At 48.8% G+C, this 17544-nt stretch overlaps 1 protein-coding gene across 9 annotated transcripts in view; it reads right to left on the minus strand.

Annotated features, from left to right (window-relative positions):
- Arhgap22 (Rho GTPase activating protein 22) overlaps nt 1-17544 on the minus strand; it is a 148760-nt gene that overhangs the window by 99525 nt on the left and 31691 nt on the right. For 2 of the 9 annotated variants that reach the window (XM_040747728.1, XM_040747720.1), the window contains exon 1: nt 8265-13000. The exons of 3 other annotated variants lie outside the window; for them this stretch is intronic. In XM_040747728.1, coding sequence (XP_040603662.1) covers nt 8265-8376 — 112 coding nt within the window. In that variant the 5' untranslated portion in view covers nt 8377-13000. Of the gene's footprint in view, nt 1-8264; nt 13001-17544 lie in introns of those variants that run through there. 4 more of the 9 variants (XM_040747729.1, XM_040747722.1, XM_040747723.1 and 1 more) reach the window with 3 other exon arrangements.

A 17544-nucleotide genomic window follows, 5' to 3' on the forward strand; every position in this document is an offset into this window, starting at 1 on the left:
GTAAGCCATTCTAATAAATTACATATATAAAATCATTATATAATAAATATGTGTATATATATAATAATTCTATAAGTTCTGTTCTTCTAAAGAATCCTGATTAATACAACGGGGAAGCCATGGCAGCAGCATGAGGTAGTCAGTCACACTGTACTCTCAGTCAGAAAGCAGAGGTAATGAATACTGGTGTTCAGCTCAGTTTTCATTTATGAGCCAGTGGAGGACCACAGCCCACTGAGTGGTGCCACCAAGATGAAAGGTAATTCTTCCCAGTTCAGTTAAACCTATCTAGGAACTCCTTCATAGACGTCCATGTGCTCCTAAATCTTGTCAATTGGCAGTTAATACTGACCACGAAGCCTCCAAAGCTACCCAGAGAAACTCTGTCTCGACAAGAAAAATTAACCATCAAAAGTCCTTGTCAACCTGACACCAAAAGATGCTGTGCAAAGCCAGGCAGTGGTGGTGCATATCTTTTAATCCCAGCACTCGGGAGGCAGAGGCAGATGGATCTCTGTGATTTTGAGGCCAGCCTGGTCTGCAAAGTGAGATCCAGGACAGGCTCCAAAAGCTACACAGAGAAAAAAATGGATACTGTGATAAAGCTATTATCTTATGCCCCTCACTCTCATAGGCTCATGGCTATCTCATAATGAAAAATGCATTCAGTTCAACTTCAAAAACCCTCATAAATTTCAACAGCTTGACACATCAAAGTATAAGCACAGAGTATCTTTTGATACTCAGGAAACCTCTCAACTCTAAGCCCCTGAGCATCAAAACAAGTCACACACTTTCAACACACAGTGACACAGACTAAACATTCTCAAAAGGCGGGGTGAGGACATAGCAAGGAAAAGATTAGACCATAACATGACCAACACACAGTAGGGCAAACATCAAATCTTACAGCTCCATGCCCATCACTGGGGATCACAATGAATCATTTAGGCAAGGGAGGCCTTGTACCTCAAGCTCTGCCATATCTCTCTTGGGCCAGCTTTAGTCTGCGCCTGCAGTTTTTTCCTTGGCGGATCTCTTGTGGTCCTAGTATCTCCAAAAATCCTGAGATCTCTACTTCAACATAGGCTTTACCTTGATAGCTTCACACAATGGGCTTCCGGGGCCTCATTGTAGAAACTATGACCCCCACACACGTCATCTGGCTTAAGCAGCAATTTGAAAACTTGGCACAAGCCTACACAACCTCCTCAAGTGGCATTTTCAGTTTAGGCTATCGCCTCTGAAATTAATTTGGAAGACATAGCCTCTGATATATGGATTCTTATCCTTAAGGCACCTTTCACACTGTTCTAGTATAGAGATGTAGATTTCTCTTCAGTAGTAATAATCTCTTCTGCCATGTCTGCAACTTTACACTTCCTCCTTTCTGCCAAATAGCATATTTTTGTATCTCCTCCCACCTCCATTCATTGGTGTCTTTTTCTATAAACCTAGAGAAGAGGAGTGAGTAGTAACCATAATGTATCCTGAACGCTACCCTGTCTTGAAATTTCCTCTACCAAAAAAATCAGTTCTTTACTTTTGCATTCAGCATTACAGCCCTATTCCTGGACCAAGTTTCTGCATTACAGCCCCACTCCTGGTGCCAAGTTCCTATATTGTTACTTTTCTTGTTGCTGTGGCAAAGTTTCTGGCAAAAGCAGCTTAAGGAAGGAAGAGTTTACCTTGGTACAGTTTGAGGGTACACTCCAGAACCTAGTAGGTGCAAAATGACAGCATTAGTTTTCTTCTTCTAGATGGCTAATCAAATGGAACTCCTTGCTACGGTTCTACTACCTGTAGGAGATGCCTAACTCATCACTCCTTATGGGGAGAGCCACACGCATGAAGGGATTAGGTTCTTAGGTCTTTATCCTTGTCCACGTCAGCCTCAATCTTCCCCCCAAAGTCTTCCCAAGGCCCTGGAAAGGCTGTCCCTTCTGTTTCCTGGCATCCGGCGCACATTGCCAGGGGTCTCTACTAGTTTAGTGGTCCTGCCTTGGAGAACACAGATCTGGAATAAATGTTTTGTCTAATTGGACTGGGTGTGGCCCCTGATAAGGAAGAGAGAGGTTGTGTCTGATAGAATAGCATCAACTACAGAAGGGACCCTTCTGCTCCCGTGGCTGCCCTCTCCCCTGACCTTGTCTCTGCTCAAGCCAGCCAGGCATAGCAGAGCTGGATTAGACAGACACTGGCTGAAGTGGCTCTGAGGAGGTGAAGATGATGCCCATGATGGGAAGAAAGTAAACACGACCTCCGTATTCTGCTGTGGTCTGATAAGGGACCCAGGAGAAGAGGGGACAGGTATGTCCCTTTGATTACTGAGTTTTCTTTTCCAGGTATCAATTTGTCCACCTCTAAAGAAAATCAAGTTCAATAAAATTAAGTCATCAAATGCATGGATTTTTGTGTTTTGATTGCCAGATATATCTAACTAAAGACTTGGCAGGCAGTGGTGGCCCTGTGAGTGAGGAGTTGGCTTAGTCTCCACTGTCCACTCATAAACTCTTCTTTTCGGGTCACCTGTGAGAGGCACTTAGAACCTTCCATGCTTCCACAGAAAATGGCATAGACCCCTCTGGAGTCTTCAGTGGGGACTGAAGCCATGGGCTGTCTTAGGGCTGCATTCGTGACTCTGTTACAACAGAACCCGACACTTGCTCATTTTTCTCAACATGGGCCTTTTCTTCCTCCCTCTAGTATGCTGGGCAGGGCAGCTGACAGCAGGAACTTAACAGTCTCAGGGACTAATCAGCATAGATGGGCCCTCCTGAGAACACTGGGTGGGGTCTACAGATGCCAGATGGCTTCTCCAGGAAGGCTGAGTTCCCTGGAAACAGGTCAATGGATGCAGATATGGGTAACAAGTGACTGTATGGCTGAGCATGCTATCGCATGTGTGTCCCCTGGTATGTCAATACAAAGAAGGGAGAGATTTCCACCCTGATTGTCAAGCTGCAGACACCAGCCCTCTTGGGAGCTCCAGGTAATGGAAAGCAGGCCTCACTGAAGCCACTTTCCAGAGAGTGGGGAGCAACTCCAATGGCCTGCAATTCCTCAGAGAGGTTCTTCCTGCACAGGCCACGCTGACAGCCACACCAGCACAGGTTTTCCTCCGCAGATGATCAATCATGCATATATTACTTATCAGACCCACGGAGCTTCTCACAAGGAAAACAGCCACTGATATGATTTATTAATAACCACTGTTCCTGTTCCCAGCACTTCCTTTAATCAATTTATCCAGTTCTGTGAACAGTTAAGCCAGGCTCTGAATCAGGCAGCATGGACAAGCTCAGGCTTGAGAACGGACTGGACTTGGGAAGCAACCCTGAAGTACGCGAGGCCCGGGGAGGATGGTAACCTAAAGTTAGGGCACTCTCCTCACCACAGGACACCGCGCCTCTCTCTTTCCCCTTCTCCTTTTGTCTTCCCTCCCTCATAAGCAAGCAGAGCCCGGAAAAGTACATGCCGAATTCTGAGCTGATGTTTCCCAGTGGAGTTCCTACGAAGGTGTAGACCATTGGGCTGCAGAGCCTCTGAGAGGAAGGGAAATCTCCACAGAGCCAGTGGGCCAGGCTGGGAAGGGTGACTAGAATGTGAATCACCTCCGGTCGGGACAGGCTCTTGACTTTAAGGAAGTCAGCACAAACATGGTCTCTGTTCTGCTACCCTCACCTCGGCACGTGTGGAAGGCGTCTGCTCTCACTGCCTCTCCCGGGACAGTCCATGCAACTGCTTCTCATGGTCACCACGCTCTGCATTTGAAGACTTTGGCCCTTCCAAGCATTGCTCTAACCAAACCCCCAAAACTGTGGTTTCAGCCTTTGTCACCTTGGTGACTCAGACATTATCACCCCACCCATTCCATATTTTTTCCCTCCACTCTGAAGTGCCGTCCTGCTAAATTCTGTACCCAAGTCTTCCTCTGTCCTCCCCAGAAGCTCTCACAATGTTTTCTCACTGTTTCAAGGCTGCCCCAGCTTCCCCTCTCCTATTGTGAGTCCTTTATTTGTGAACGGGAGGCTTGCATGTCAAGCTGTCTACTGATACTCCACAGGTCTTGGGTCTTCCTGGCCTGAGTGAGAAACTCAGTGTGAAATGCTTCCAAGACTGTCAAGCCTCCTCCCTCTTCCAGGACTCCACTGCTGGCCAACGTCACACACTGAGGTGCTGGCCCTCCCCAACTCCATGAGGAGCTACTTTCTAAACTCAGTTGTTCCCTGAGCTCTTCCCTTACCTTGCTGTCCCCTTTCCTGAATCAACTCAGACACAATCATCTTTGCCTGGGCAATAACCTACAGGCCTATGCAGTGGCCAAGGCAACACTCTGCTTTCGCTGTCTGCAGATGTGCAAACTGAGGTCTTCAGAGGCTGCAACAGTGGTTTGAGGCTGGCAAGCACCACAGCCTAGGATTCTTAGTTTGCCTGGCCTCACGCCTGAGCACCAACCCCTTCATGGCAGTATTGAGGTCCCTAGACTCAGGCCTAACATTCTTGACCTCTCTCCAAATGCAGTTATGATCTCGTGGCTCACAGAGCAAACCCTACACCTGCCCTAGATCATGGGTCATAGTGTATCCAACATGATCACATATCCACCACCACCACCAGCTGCTCAGTTAACAACTGCCGAGCTGTCTCATGATGCATGCACCCAGAGTGCTGAGGCGCCCATCTCCACATCTGCTCAAACTAAACTTCTGGCCAACGGTTTAGAATCCGGATTTCCAGGCTGCGGAGATGACTGCAATATGATTACTGCCCTGGGCTGTCTGATCCTCCACTCCCAGTATGGCTCCTCCACGTGGCCCTCCAGATCCCCTCCACAAAGTCACCTTTGTCACTTCACCTTTGACATCGATGAGTAACAGTCTCCCATGTGACACTGCTGTCTGCACAGCTAGCTGCTGCTCCCTGGGGGCACATGGATGTTGTGTTCCCCTCTGCACCTGGAACTGGCAGGGGGCTGCTTCTCAGTCCAAGGATGATGGGGCCTGAGCAGTACCTGCCTGGAAGAGGGGGGACCAGAAACAGCTAGGAGTGATCCAGCACTATGCATCTCTTGTGTGTGTGTGTGTGTGTGTGTGTGTGTGTGTGTGTGTGAGAGAGAGAGAGAGAGAGAGAGAGAGAGAGAGGCAGAGACACACACACAGAGGCACAGAGACAGAGAGAGACAGAGACAGACAAGGGATTGAAGAAAGACTGTGACATAATAGATTATAGATTATACAGGAGGCACTCAATAATAATTGCTATAGTATTTACAACAGTTGCCGTTCACATGGGTTTAGCCATTACATGCTATGCATGGGTCTTGATTTTCTTTTCTTTTCTTTTCTTTTCTTTTTTCCCCGAGACGGGGTTTCTCTGTGGCTTTGGAGGCTGTCCTGGAATTAGCTCTTGTAGACCAGGCTGGTCTCGACTCACAGAGATCCGCCTGTCTCTGCCTCCCGAGTGCCGGGATTAAAGGCGTGCGCCACCCGCTGCCCGGCGGGTCTTGATTTTCTACATGAATTATTTATTTTTTACACAAGTCTTCTCACTACTTCCACCTTACGTATGTGTAAGCTGAGGTCTGTGGAGGTTGAGACAGTTGCCTGAAGTCACAGTACAGGCAGGTAATGCACTCTGCTCTGGAATCCGTATTTGCTGGCTTCGGGGCCAGTGTACTAACTCTTCAAGACGCTGCTGTGGACCTCTATGACCTCCTCCAGGAAGTCTGAGCAGGAACAAAAAACGGGACTGTGAGGGGAATCTGAGACTCTTACAGGGGAGGCACAGTGTGTAGGAGAGACGGCCCACACCCTAGCGGCCATGAGGGAAGGCCGAAGCATGTGGTTTCTTGTTGGATGATGAGACAAGAATGGCCCCATAGAGAGAAACATGCACCTCCCTGGGGGAGGGGACGGGACAGGGCTGAGCAGGAAGATGGAGGGGCTAAGGGGTTTAGGACCTATACGTGACAACACCTTATGCAGACACGCATATACACACGTGCACAAGTATGTACACACATATACACGTGTGTTTTAAAAGAACATGGTGACCTCTTTCTGAAATACTCCTTGTAAGGACAGGAGGAAGGGGAAGGACCTACATGTCTACAGCTGAGGGCATGGCTGAGGCTGGGTGGAAGAAGGGATCAGAGAGGGCGGTCCCACAGGTGCCGGCGTGGGAGTCTGAGCTCAGGTTGAGCTTGTGGGTGGTTTGCTATCCCAGATTGCAGCAGAGGGCAAAGAGGTATCAACGGGCAGGGGCAGATGTCTTACAGAAGTGACCAGTCCTTCCACTTGGAGGTTCCAGAACCACCTATGTCCCCATGGTCCTCTATACTGAAGCCTCACTGCACCCCCCCCCCCCATACTGCTGCAGCGGCCCTGAGCCAGGGTAACCGCCACAGACTGGGCTGGGAACGCCACATGCTGCCACTTGGTCAGATGAGGGAGCATGGGGTGCCCTAGTCACAGTAGCTCTGGCCCAGCTTCCCCGGGAGGTAGACAGGGAAGGCATGGCTTCCTGTCTGTCTGAGTTGGGAGAAAGAAGAGTGACAATGTGTGGTTAGGGCTGGGGTGGGTGGGTGAGGTTGGTGATCAGAGGTGCCTGTGACTGCCAGCCGGATGGTGACAGGTGTCATGTTGGACCTGTCCTCTCAGACGACATTTTCTACACTAGGGTCCCAATAGCAGCTTTTTCCTCACTGGATGGCTTGTTCAGATGGCTCAACCTGAGTCTCTAGGGCTACTCCTTAGATCCATTGCTGTCTGCACTGCCTCATGGATTTAAATGCCATCCATGTGCAGTTCGACTCTCAACTTGAGGTCCAGTGCCGTGCTGCCCTGACAGTTCCAGCGGTACAAACTGGGAGTTAAATTGTGTCTTCCTGTCCTGGCCCGTTTCTCTCATGGCCTCCCCATCTCGGTCAGTAGGAGCCCCATTCTCGGGCCCACCCCCCTCCCCTCAGTCTCTGCTGTCCATCCTCTCCTGCCTCCCCACATCTCCCTACTCTGCAGTCATCTCTTGCAGCGGGCAGCCAGGGAGTTTTCAAAACAAGATGTTCAATGGAAACCCGCAGGGACCCACCGTCACTGGCTCACGAGGGTCCTAGGGACCCAGGCCTATGACTTTATAGCCCTTCTCAGAGCCCAGGCCCCGGATAAGGCTGTGCTCAGCCCTGTGCCCTCCCGACACCATTAGGGTTTCTCCAGTGTCTGGGCTCCCTCGCTCTTCATGCCTCCCAATGCCTTTCTTGTGAGGTCAAGAATAACATGCAAACTCCTGCGTCTCTCATCTGCCCTTTCAGTTTCACAGTAACCCTAATTGTCACACCTGGGACTGATTCTGAGACCCCACCCCCCGTATTTCAAACCCCTCAGAGGCTCAACCCCCTCATATAAAATAACAGTGTTTGCCTGTAACTTCCACAATTCTCCTAGACACTTCCATGCTTTCCTAGACAACTTATAGAACCCGGTACAAGGCAGATGCTGTATCAGTAGTCACCATAACACATCACTTAGGAAACATTGCTAAGACAAGGTTTGTACCTATTCAAAACAGATAGTTATTTTTCTCAGTCTGCAGTCAGCTGTATCTGAGGATACAGGACCCACAAATACGGAAACACACTTATGTTTAAATGCTGTTATAGGACTCAAGGAAAGCAAGATTTGGAACATTACAGGAAACATAAACTCCACAAAAGGGAAGAAAATCACCATCTCCAAACAGAAGATTTCACAATGTGGTTTTGGTGGCTATAGGTTTCGTATAGAACAACGTCTGTGAGGGACATATTCCACACAACGGGTCATGCGTGTGAAGGGAGGAACGGAGCTGTGATACTGTATGGATTCAAACTATTTATGTAAATTATACCGAAGCATTGTAAGTGAAAGCTGCCTGTAAGGCAGCTGGATCCCTTGGGATGTCTAAAACAACCCTGAATAGATCACTCATAGGGTAGATGTTTGAATTTTTCCCGTGACAAGCACCATACATGGTTGTAACCACAACTTGGAATAACAAAGACCCAGTCTCCGTCTGTGGGAGGCACTAGGCAGGTGACAGGCTAATATCACATATGTCAGGACAGGACATAGCCAGCAGACGGGCTGGAGGGAGCCTGGGCTTAGCCTGCTTACAGACCTTCCAAGGACCACAGTTAGGGGCTGCCAGTTGTATGAATCCCCCCATAGGTGAGTCCTTGGTGTGCCTGGGTTTCCTCCAGCCCGTAGTGTGGGTCAGCAATCACTTACCTAGGGTGACTGATGCTAAGGAATTCTTCTGAGAATGTTCTAAGATGCCTTTCAAATTGGGTTGGGCAGCAGCTCTGCCCAAATTCTCTTGGATCCCTCTTCGGATCTTCATGCTTCCTCTCTCCCAGTGGGCTTCAAATTAGACACAGTCCACTCCCAGGGGGATTCTCACGGCAGTCAGATTGTTCCAGACTGTCCTTTGGCTGCTAGAGTCTGCTTTACCCCGAATGGGAGGATTAGGAGTGCCTGGGAATATATGTCATCCTCAGCAGGTAACCCTGCTCAAAGCTGAGTTCCCTGGGGCTTAGGCAAAGACCTCCTTTTATGGCTTGGGTCCCATTCCTCCTCTAGAATCTGTCCCGTTCACGACCCTCCTCAGCTCTCCACCAGCCAGGGAACCTGTTTAACGAAACCTGCGTGTGAGTCCTTCATTCGGGTCTACTTTCGAGACCCTCATTGGACGCCTTCAGTGACTTTCAGGAGCTTTGGAAAGGCCTCGAGGCAGCCCAGCTGCAGCAGCGACTGACCTGTCAGTGCTCTGGACCACATGTGCTGGGGCTGAGCACCCTGCAGCAGGCCTGCGGGGGTGTGTGTCTGCAGCTGTGTAAGTGCGGCCCTGCGTGAGTGCAGCACCAGAGTACGGAGCAGGAGGAGAGCAGGAACACAAGTGATTTATGGAGTCGATGGGATTTTAAAGCGGGCTGGGGAAATGGCAAGATGAATCTCAGAGCTGAATTGATTTAAAGGGTAAGTATTGAGGTCGAAAGATTGATTGGGGGGAGAGGGGTGAGGTAATGGAAGGGCACCAGGGAGGGGCCAATGGGATGTTTTATAAACTTAATGCAATTTGTAGCCAAGGTTGAGGGGCTCTACTAGGGTCCTGGGCTGTCTCAGGAGTGAGCTGCGGCAGAGGATTTATCGCACAGAGGCTCTGAGTGCCTCTACTTTTTTTTTCTTTCTTTTTTTTTTTGGACTGTTAGTGTTTTGTCTAGGCTCTGTTTGGACATCTGTCTTTACCTGGATCCTTCACCTTCCCAAGGTGTAGACACCTAGCTGGGCCCTCATAAAGGGACGCTCTTCCCTGCCTGGAGAACTTCCAAGGGAACAATGGGAAAACCTATTTTCTAATCCCATCAATGGAAAATCATAACTTTTAAAATAGTAATGAGGTAGCCTGGGAAATTCTGGCAACTTTTCATAAAGATTGTTTTGAAGATTTAAAGGGTCAATAGAACAAAAGATTACATTCTTAAAAGTCAGCCTACTTGGCTCAGCTGGCCTGCTTTTCTGGGGGCGGGCTAGGCTATGTGGTAGCGAGGCCAGGGGATACCCGAACTTCTTCCTGTTTACTCCCACACAGGTGCACCCCAAAGTTCTGCTGCATACGGTCTCATTTTCATGTATCCAGTATTTGAATGCAGGGGCCTTCTCTGTGCTCAGCACTGGGGACTCTGGGGGAAGGTGACTGCTGGGCAGAGCTGGACAGGGCACAAACACTGCCGTTATCTTGGCACCCACAGGGAAAGGAGCAAGAAACAGGCGAAGCCCGGGGTCAGGCCGGGCGGGAAAGGCAGCTGGAGGAGGCAGGAAGGCCCCAGCTGAGGCGGCAGCAGACTGAGGTTGTATACCGGTTGTGCAGGGGAGGGTGGGGAGTGAAGGGAATTGCCCAGAGGGAGAATGAGTAGACATGGGGGAGGGAGACAGAGGAGGTAGGAAGAGGGGCCATAACTCAGAACATCTGCCTGGCTCCTAGGCTCTTATCCTTGCTCTTGGAGAAACCATTCCTGAGCACCCATCAGGATGCCCAGTTGGAATCCTACCCACAGCCTCTATCCACACTATACAGAAGTTAAGGAAGGGCCAGTGAGGTTGGTGATGATGCCTGTGTAATTGGAGACTCGACAAACAGGAGCTTAGAAACGTGGAGCTACAGTTTTCTAGTATTTTCTAGCTCGGTAGCTCAACGGAGGAGCCCCTGACTCCCATTCATAAAAAGAAGCTAATCCTAGCCCCAGACTCCCATTCATAAAAAGAAGCTAATCCTAGTCACTTCCTAGACTGTCAAGCATGGAAGGAACAAACTGCTCACACGCACACAGAGAGCAGTGGTGGACTTGGCACTGATCCTCCGCTCTGCCGGCCCAGCCTCTTGAAGCTGCCTTCCCCTCTTCTGAACCCTTCTGAATCTTGTCTGGGAACTCCCGGCACCGGGGCCAACAGAGCTGATTGCTTCATTCCCATCCACCCATTCACCAAAAGCCTACAGCTGGTGCATCAATGTGATTCAATATCAATTATAAATTTTAGTTTCTGCCTGCCTACAAGCCATTAGCTTAGATCAATACAGGCTCTACTCTTGGTTAAGCAATCACCGAGGTTGTTGATGACTTCAGCAGATGTAGAGCATGGTCCCAAGCTGCCTGGGTCAGGGAGTCAAGGCAGCAGCATCCCGGACCGGGCCTGAGCCAGTTCAGGCCTATCTTGCAAATCACTTACTGTCCTCTTCAAACAAGATCATGACCAATGCAATACTCAGGTTGTCTGGGGCTTCAAGGCCAGCTGGTGTTGTTCTGGCCCTCATCGGGCAGTACTTATGTCCTGAGTGTCTAATAATATTACAGACATTGGTATTTTCTGTGCGGGAGAGAAACCTATTTGCCTGTCAGATTGTCTGATTTATCTTGGAAAGAGAGCAAGAGGAGGGAGGGGCTTGAGTTTCCAGTGCCTGTCTCCCTCTTGGTACACAGGCCTTGGGCGGCAGCAGTCCAAAAGCCATGTGTAAGGGTAGGGAATGGAGTAGACGTCCTTAGACTATGCTGTAGATACTCTGGTCCTTAGAGACTCTGCATTGATTAAGGCCAGTTGGTTAGTTGCTCCCATCCCTGCGGGTGGTGCCCAGAACAGCATCCAGATGCAGAGGAACCTGGTTGGCGGAGGCCAAGGCTGAGGGCTCTAGGCAGATCTGCACTGAGAGTGGCTCCTTCGACCCCGTCATCCTTGGTGCCTGGCCCATGGGAAGCACCACGATTCCTTTAAAGCGATGGTGGGAAAGGTGGCCTGGACTCTGGAATCTTGTTATCCAGAAGTCCTCAGAGCTGACGTGGGGCCTAGCAGGCATGGACAGGGAGAGCCTATTCCCAGGACATGGAAGTCACTTCCTGAGACATGCCAGCTCTCCTGTCATGTAAGTCCTTCAAGCACCAACAGTGGGTCTTACCAGAACTGTAAGCATAGAAAGTCCTGGAACTCTCAAATATGTATCCAACCCCAAATGCAGGTAGGAGACGAACATCTAAGAAGTCTATACCCATTCATTCCCCAAGTATGGAAGTCAGTATGAAACAGCAGTCTAATTTGGGTTTCTTCCATGTCACCAAGTAGATGACACCAGGTCTGTCTGCACAGGGCATACACTTCGTACCCATGGCCAACACTGCTAGGATCTACCCCACATCCCCTCTTGGGGCAGTGGCCAATCCTAACCCTGATTCTTACTAACCCGTGGCTCTGTGGTCCTGCCTTCCAGAAAAGCCTACCTGAGAGGGCCAGGCCAGAGTGGATGGCGAGACCTCACCTAGTCTTTTGGTTTCTGCACTAGTGATGGCATCCTGAGTTCCTATGGGAGGGAGCAGGTGCTTAGTGGGTCCAAATCGACAGTTACTGAGAGACCATTTACCCCCACCAGTCAGACACAGCCAAGAGAGCGCTTACCCCACCAGTAACAGACACAGCTGAGAGACTATCCCTCCTCCACCAGTCACAGACACAGCTGAATTTGGGAGGAACCTGCTTGACCTTCAAAGTCCTGGATTTAAGCTCAAGATGTTATGAGCTCTCTGACCTTGGTCATTTAGCTCTGTTTGCTCTCTGCTTATTGCCATTGGTGACAGGAGTGAAATTAGAGATGTTCATGTAAACAGAAAGCCCAGATACACCCAGCACACCTCCAAGCTTTTCTCACCTTCTGTCAAAGGGAGAAGACAGACGGGGTAGGTGTGGCGAGACACGTGTCCACAGGGGAAGGAGTCCTACTCATGATCCGTCCACACAAAATTTAAAGTGACTAAAGAAGATCTCTTCATGGTGATAAAAATTTAAAAAAAAAGTCACCCTGGGAAGACACAGGAAGTTACTTCCTGGAGTTAAGGAAAATGCACCGAGTGTTGATCTGGACGGCAGACATTGGAGAGACGTTTGAGACAGTTTCCTCCGTATCAGTGTCTCTATATCCTCAGGGAATGGGTCTAAGATCCCCCAGAGGATACTTCAAAACACTAATCCTATAGAAGCCCTGTTTTCTCTTACGTGTACAGACTTCTGTGACAAAGTTAGTAACTTCTAGCTTCTCACATAGCTTTTCTTCCCTGACATGCTGATGTGTTTAGCATCAGTACTCCTGGGTCTTGGAGTCATTATTAAACAAAGTAAGGACTGCTTAAATACAAGAATTGTGTTACCATGGCTACCAATCTGATAACCAAGATGTCTTCTGAGTGACTAATGGAGAGAGAGTACACACAGTCGGACACCCCAGAGGGATGACTCATGTCCCAGGTGGGACACAGTCAGAAGCTGTGAGATTGTACCATGCCACAGTGGAAAACAGAAGTTACAGCTGAAACCAGAAAGCAGTGCACAAGTTAAAATGCGTCAATTCTTTACTTCTGGACTTTTTATTTGTTTTGTCTTTTCGAGACAGGGTTTCTCTTTGTAGTCGTAGCTGTCCTGGAACTCTTTGTAGACCAGGCTGGCCTAGAACTCCCAGAGATCCGCAAACTTCTGCCTACCAAGTGCTGGGACTAAAGGTGTGTACCACTGTGCCCTGCAACTTGTAGACCTTTAAAATTTTTATTTGGACCATGGTTGATCACAGATAACCGAAAGTACAGAGAAAGGGGAGCCATGTATGGAAGTTGTATCTCAGAAGAAAAAAAAATAGAAATAAGCAAAACCCCTAAACAACAGTTTACAAATCTATTTACAACATACTTTGTGGTTGCTGTCATTCAGAGACCCTCAGATTGAGAGCTTTTATCTTCTCTAATTGAACTCCCTGGTCTTGTCCTGAGTTCCTTGCTTATCTGGACACTCTGTAATTTCATATTAGTTCTGAAGGCACATTTAGGAAACAGTATATTCTCTGTATGAGGTAGACGTCTGGGCAGCAACGGAGGACATAAGCTCGGGCACTTCTGTCATGGGGCAGAATTGGCTATCAGCAGCAGTGCCAGGGCCTGGCCTGGGTGTAAGGACACAGCCAGGTGAAGGAGACCCGTGGGCTTCCTTCCTTCCTTTGGGATCATGACTGTGAAGTGTCTACACTTGCCTGAACTCTGGCCTGTATCCTGTGACACACTTAGCTTTGTCAGCTTGACACAGTCTAGAGTCACTCGAGACGAAAGCCTCGCATGAAGAATGCCTAGGTCAGATTGGCCTGTGGGCAAGTGTGTGGGGACAGTCAGGTCCTTACTAACTGTTAAGGAGGTCCTAACTCACTGTAGCTACTCCCATCCCTAGGTAGGCAGTCCTGGACTATGAAAGAAAGCTATCTAAGCACGAACAAGTGAGCTACCGCGCAGCATTCCCTCCTGGTTTCCACAGACTCCCTTGACTGTGAGTGGGCTCCCTGGAGTGAGCTACATGGAATAGCGAGCACCTGTGCCTCAGGCTCCTGCCATAGCTCTCAAGCACCCCTCCTTGGCACAGCTTAGGAAACCCTCTCTGAGTGAGATACCCGCAAAGCCAGACACTGTGTCGCCTATCCGATATCATTTCTTTGTGGCTCTACTGTCAGGCCACAGGTGCCATCTCTCCTAGAAACCCTCAGGCCTGCTTGGGCATAGGCAACGGCGCCAGCCATCATGGGCACACTCTGTGAAGGCACACCACTCTGAACAGCAACCAAGAGGGGCCTGTGGATTCCCATGATGCCCGCAGAACAGAAACCTCCAGGATTCTGAGCAGTTCCCTTGTCAGCTGGGATGAGTCAGCTGGCTTCTGGGTCATCGTTCCCAGGCAACATCCCACAAGCCTCGGGCACGACTCCAGAGCCTGCATTCCTCATCTGTACCCTTATTCCTAGAGGAAGCCGCTTTTCCTCTTTGTATAGTTCTGTGATGCACGATAATAGCTTGGTCACATGTACTTGTGGTCCCATATCATTATAAAGAAGAAAAACAATTCTCAAAGCTAGTGACATGGTAACAGTCATAAAGGCTGTACAAAACACATTGTTCATGTGTTTGTGGTGATGCTAGTACTAGCAAACCAACTTTGTGTGTTGTTTGCGTTCTTAGTACCTCTACTTCTAATCAATATTTTAGAGTATACTAGAGCTTGTTTTTCTAAACAGTTAACTGGGGACTAGAGATCACTGGCTGCTCTTGCAGAGGACCTGGGTTCAGTTCCCAGCACTCCCATGACAGCTCACAAACACCTGTCTTTACAGTTCCGAGAGACCCAGCTCCCCTTTCTGGCTTCTGGGGGCATCGCAGACATGTATGGTACATGATATTTTGTAAGTCAGGTAGAAGTCAGTGACATTAATGAGCCCGTCCAGTAGAGGCTGATGTGTGAGATTCTGTTAGTTTTTGGTTGTGAACCTAACTTTTAATGGCCAACCCATCTCTATAGTCCTGTGTGGTCGTTTTTAAGAGAGAGTCTACAGTATACAAAAACTAAAACCAGAAAAAAAAAAGCTTATGCAACAAGGGTACAAAGAATATTTTGGTACAGTTTCAGAATGTATTTGAGTTTAAAGCTGTCAAAAAAAGGGTCCAAAAGTTAAATATAAAAAGTTTACAAAGTAAAAATAACATGACAAGCCGAAGCTAACTTATATTGAAGAGGGAAAAATGTTTTTATTTAAATCTAGTGTCCAGCAACATGCAGCGATATCCTGGGCTTCTGCAGTCACTCCCCAGTCACTCACTGACTCACCCAGGACAGCTTCTAGTCACGACAGTCTCCATACACAGTCAGTGCCCTGAGCAGCTGTAGACATTGTCTTTCACACTGTATTTCATTATAGCTTATATGACTACTGTACTGCAATTGTCTTCAATCATATGCAAAATGTTACATAATGCTGTAGCCCAGGAGAAGTAGACCGAGCCATGCTGCTTAGGTGTCCACCAAGCAGCATGTAAGTATGTGATGTTGGCAAATGATGACATCACCTACCAATACATTTCTTAGAATGTAGCCCTGTCACAGGGGTCACGTGACTATAGTTTTCTACTGCGGTGGTTACCACATTTTTAGGTAGTGTTCATTTAGTGACACGTCTTGCTTTTCCTTTTTAAGTGCTGTCTATTGACTTTTGAACTATGGAAGAGGACCCTCCCCAAGGCCACACAAGCACACACACACCCCCACAAGCATCCTCCTCATTGTTCCCAAACAATCATATTGCAAGTTGCGTTAGATCAATATATAGAACAACCCCCATCAGTACTGCCACTCGATTGCTAGTCCCCTGCCGTCACTGTTTCTCTCCTTTTGGATATCACTCTTTGTTTTCCTGCAGTTGATCTTGTTTTTTATGTTTGTTTAGGTCACTTAGGTTTTGTTTTTTTTTCCAATCTACATTCAATGTTTGTTCAAACTGCAGGCACTTTCTTCAACTCCATCTCATTTTGCAACTCTATAGCCGGAGGCCTTCAGGGTAATTTACAGAGGCGGGTAAACAGTTTGGGTTAAGGACAAGCAAAAGGATTTAACACTAGACAAACGCGAATGTCAGTTCCACCATGCTTGCTCAGGACACACCATTTTCCTCTCATAACTTTCCAAAATGACAGCAAAAGGTGCTTCATTTTAGTGTAGCCACGAGAATTAAGGAATTACAACAAAAGTGCCCGCATCGTTGCGGGAATTTAACAAATGTAAGTTCATTCTCTTGTGGGGGAAAAGTCCAGAGGACAAAGCCACAGGAAAACCTTCGTCCCACCCACCAGCTCTCCCTTGCTACCCCGCAGTGGCCTGGCTCTCCTCCACTCTCCGGGCTCCTGGGAAGTCAGCCACAGCTATGGCAGCCCTACTGGTCTGTTTCTTCTGAAGAAAGGAGCCACAAGTTTACTCCGAACTATTCCAAACAAAGGCAGAAGCTTCAAAGGAAAATAATCGAAGGTTTGGTGACGTCAAATAAAATTTGAAACGTCAAACTGAAAAAAACAACCATTAACATACAACTATTGGGCAACTGTAGACTGGTAAATATTTGTAACATACAGTCAAGGGTAAAGATTTTTCCTTAGAGCCTCAATGAGTTAAAGTAGAGACAAGTTAAAAGCCCCCTAAGCTAATGCCTTCCCATGACTGACTGACTGATTTACCTATTCATCCATTTAAAAATACATTCTGAGGGCTTACCGGACACTTTTGCTCGAAAAGAAAACTGGTCCCCACCCTCGAAGCTTATAGCCCAGTGCAGGCAGCATGTTTAAAAGTCACTCTCAGAAATACGTACCTGCCACCAGAAGGAAGGGCTGAAGAGCAAAGATGAGCATGGGCCAGGGACCCACACTGGAGTAGGGCGGGGCAGGCTTGCCCTGGTGGGAGGGGCCGAGGGCTGGAGGGTGAGCAGCCTCTAGAGGAGCATGCCTATGTGTGAATGTGAGTGTGAGAGGAAGTCCAGAAGGAACTCGTGGGACACAGAGAGCGGGCAGAAGGTCAGAGTATCTGGGACTCAGTGTGTGAGAGGTGGCTTGCAGAGCCGTTGCAGGTTAGAGGCTATGCTGACTATAGAGGGCGTGGCCCGAGAGGAGTGCAGAGTGCAGAGAGCAGAGCCCTTTGGGGGGCGCACTGCAGACCCTGTGCACTGCAGGCCCCAGCAATAACTACTAATGTGGGATGGTGTTCATGGACCCCAAGGAAGCCACATCAAGGCTGCCAGAAGCCATCGAGACGAGCCCTGTGACAGTGCAATTGTGGAGATGCAGAAATCCTGTGGAGTCAGGACGAGTACCACAAGGCCTAGAGATGGGGATGAACAGACCCAGCTCTGGCTCACAGAAGGGCCTGGTCCCCGTGCAGCAGGCAACTAGTGCTCACCGTGGGGCACGCTGATGACGGAACATGGAGGGAACAAGGGTGGATGGGCATGAGGGTGCAGCCTGGTTTCTGAGGTTCCTCCTGACTGCTCAAAGCCACCCCACAACTCCGAGGGGAGGAATCCTACCCTGTGTTTTATTTTTCTATCTTGAAAAGCAATAGAGGCCAGGCAGTAGAGGGTACACGCCTTTAATCCCAGCACTCAGGAGGCAGAGGCAGGTGGATC

This window comes from Mesocricetus auratus, unplaced genomic scaffold (genome assembly GCF_017639785.1).
Source record: "Mesocricetus auratus isolate SY011 unplaced genomic scaffold, BCM_Maur_2.0 Super-Scaffold_100006, whole genome shotgun sequence".
NCBI lineage: Eukaryota > Metazoa > Chordata > Mammalia > Rodentia > Cricetidae > Mesocricetus > Mesocricetus auratus.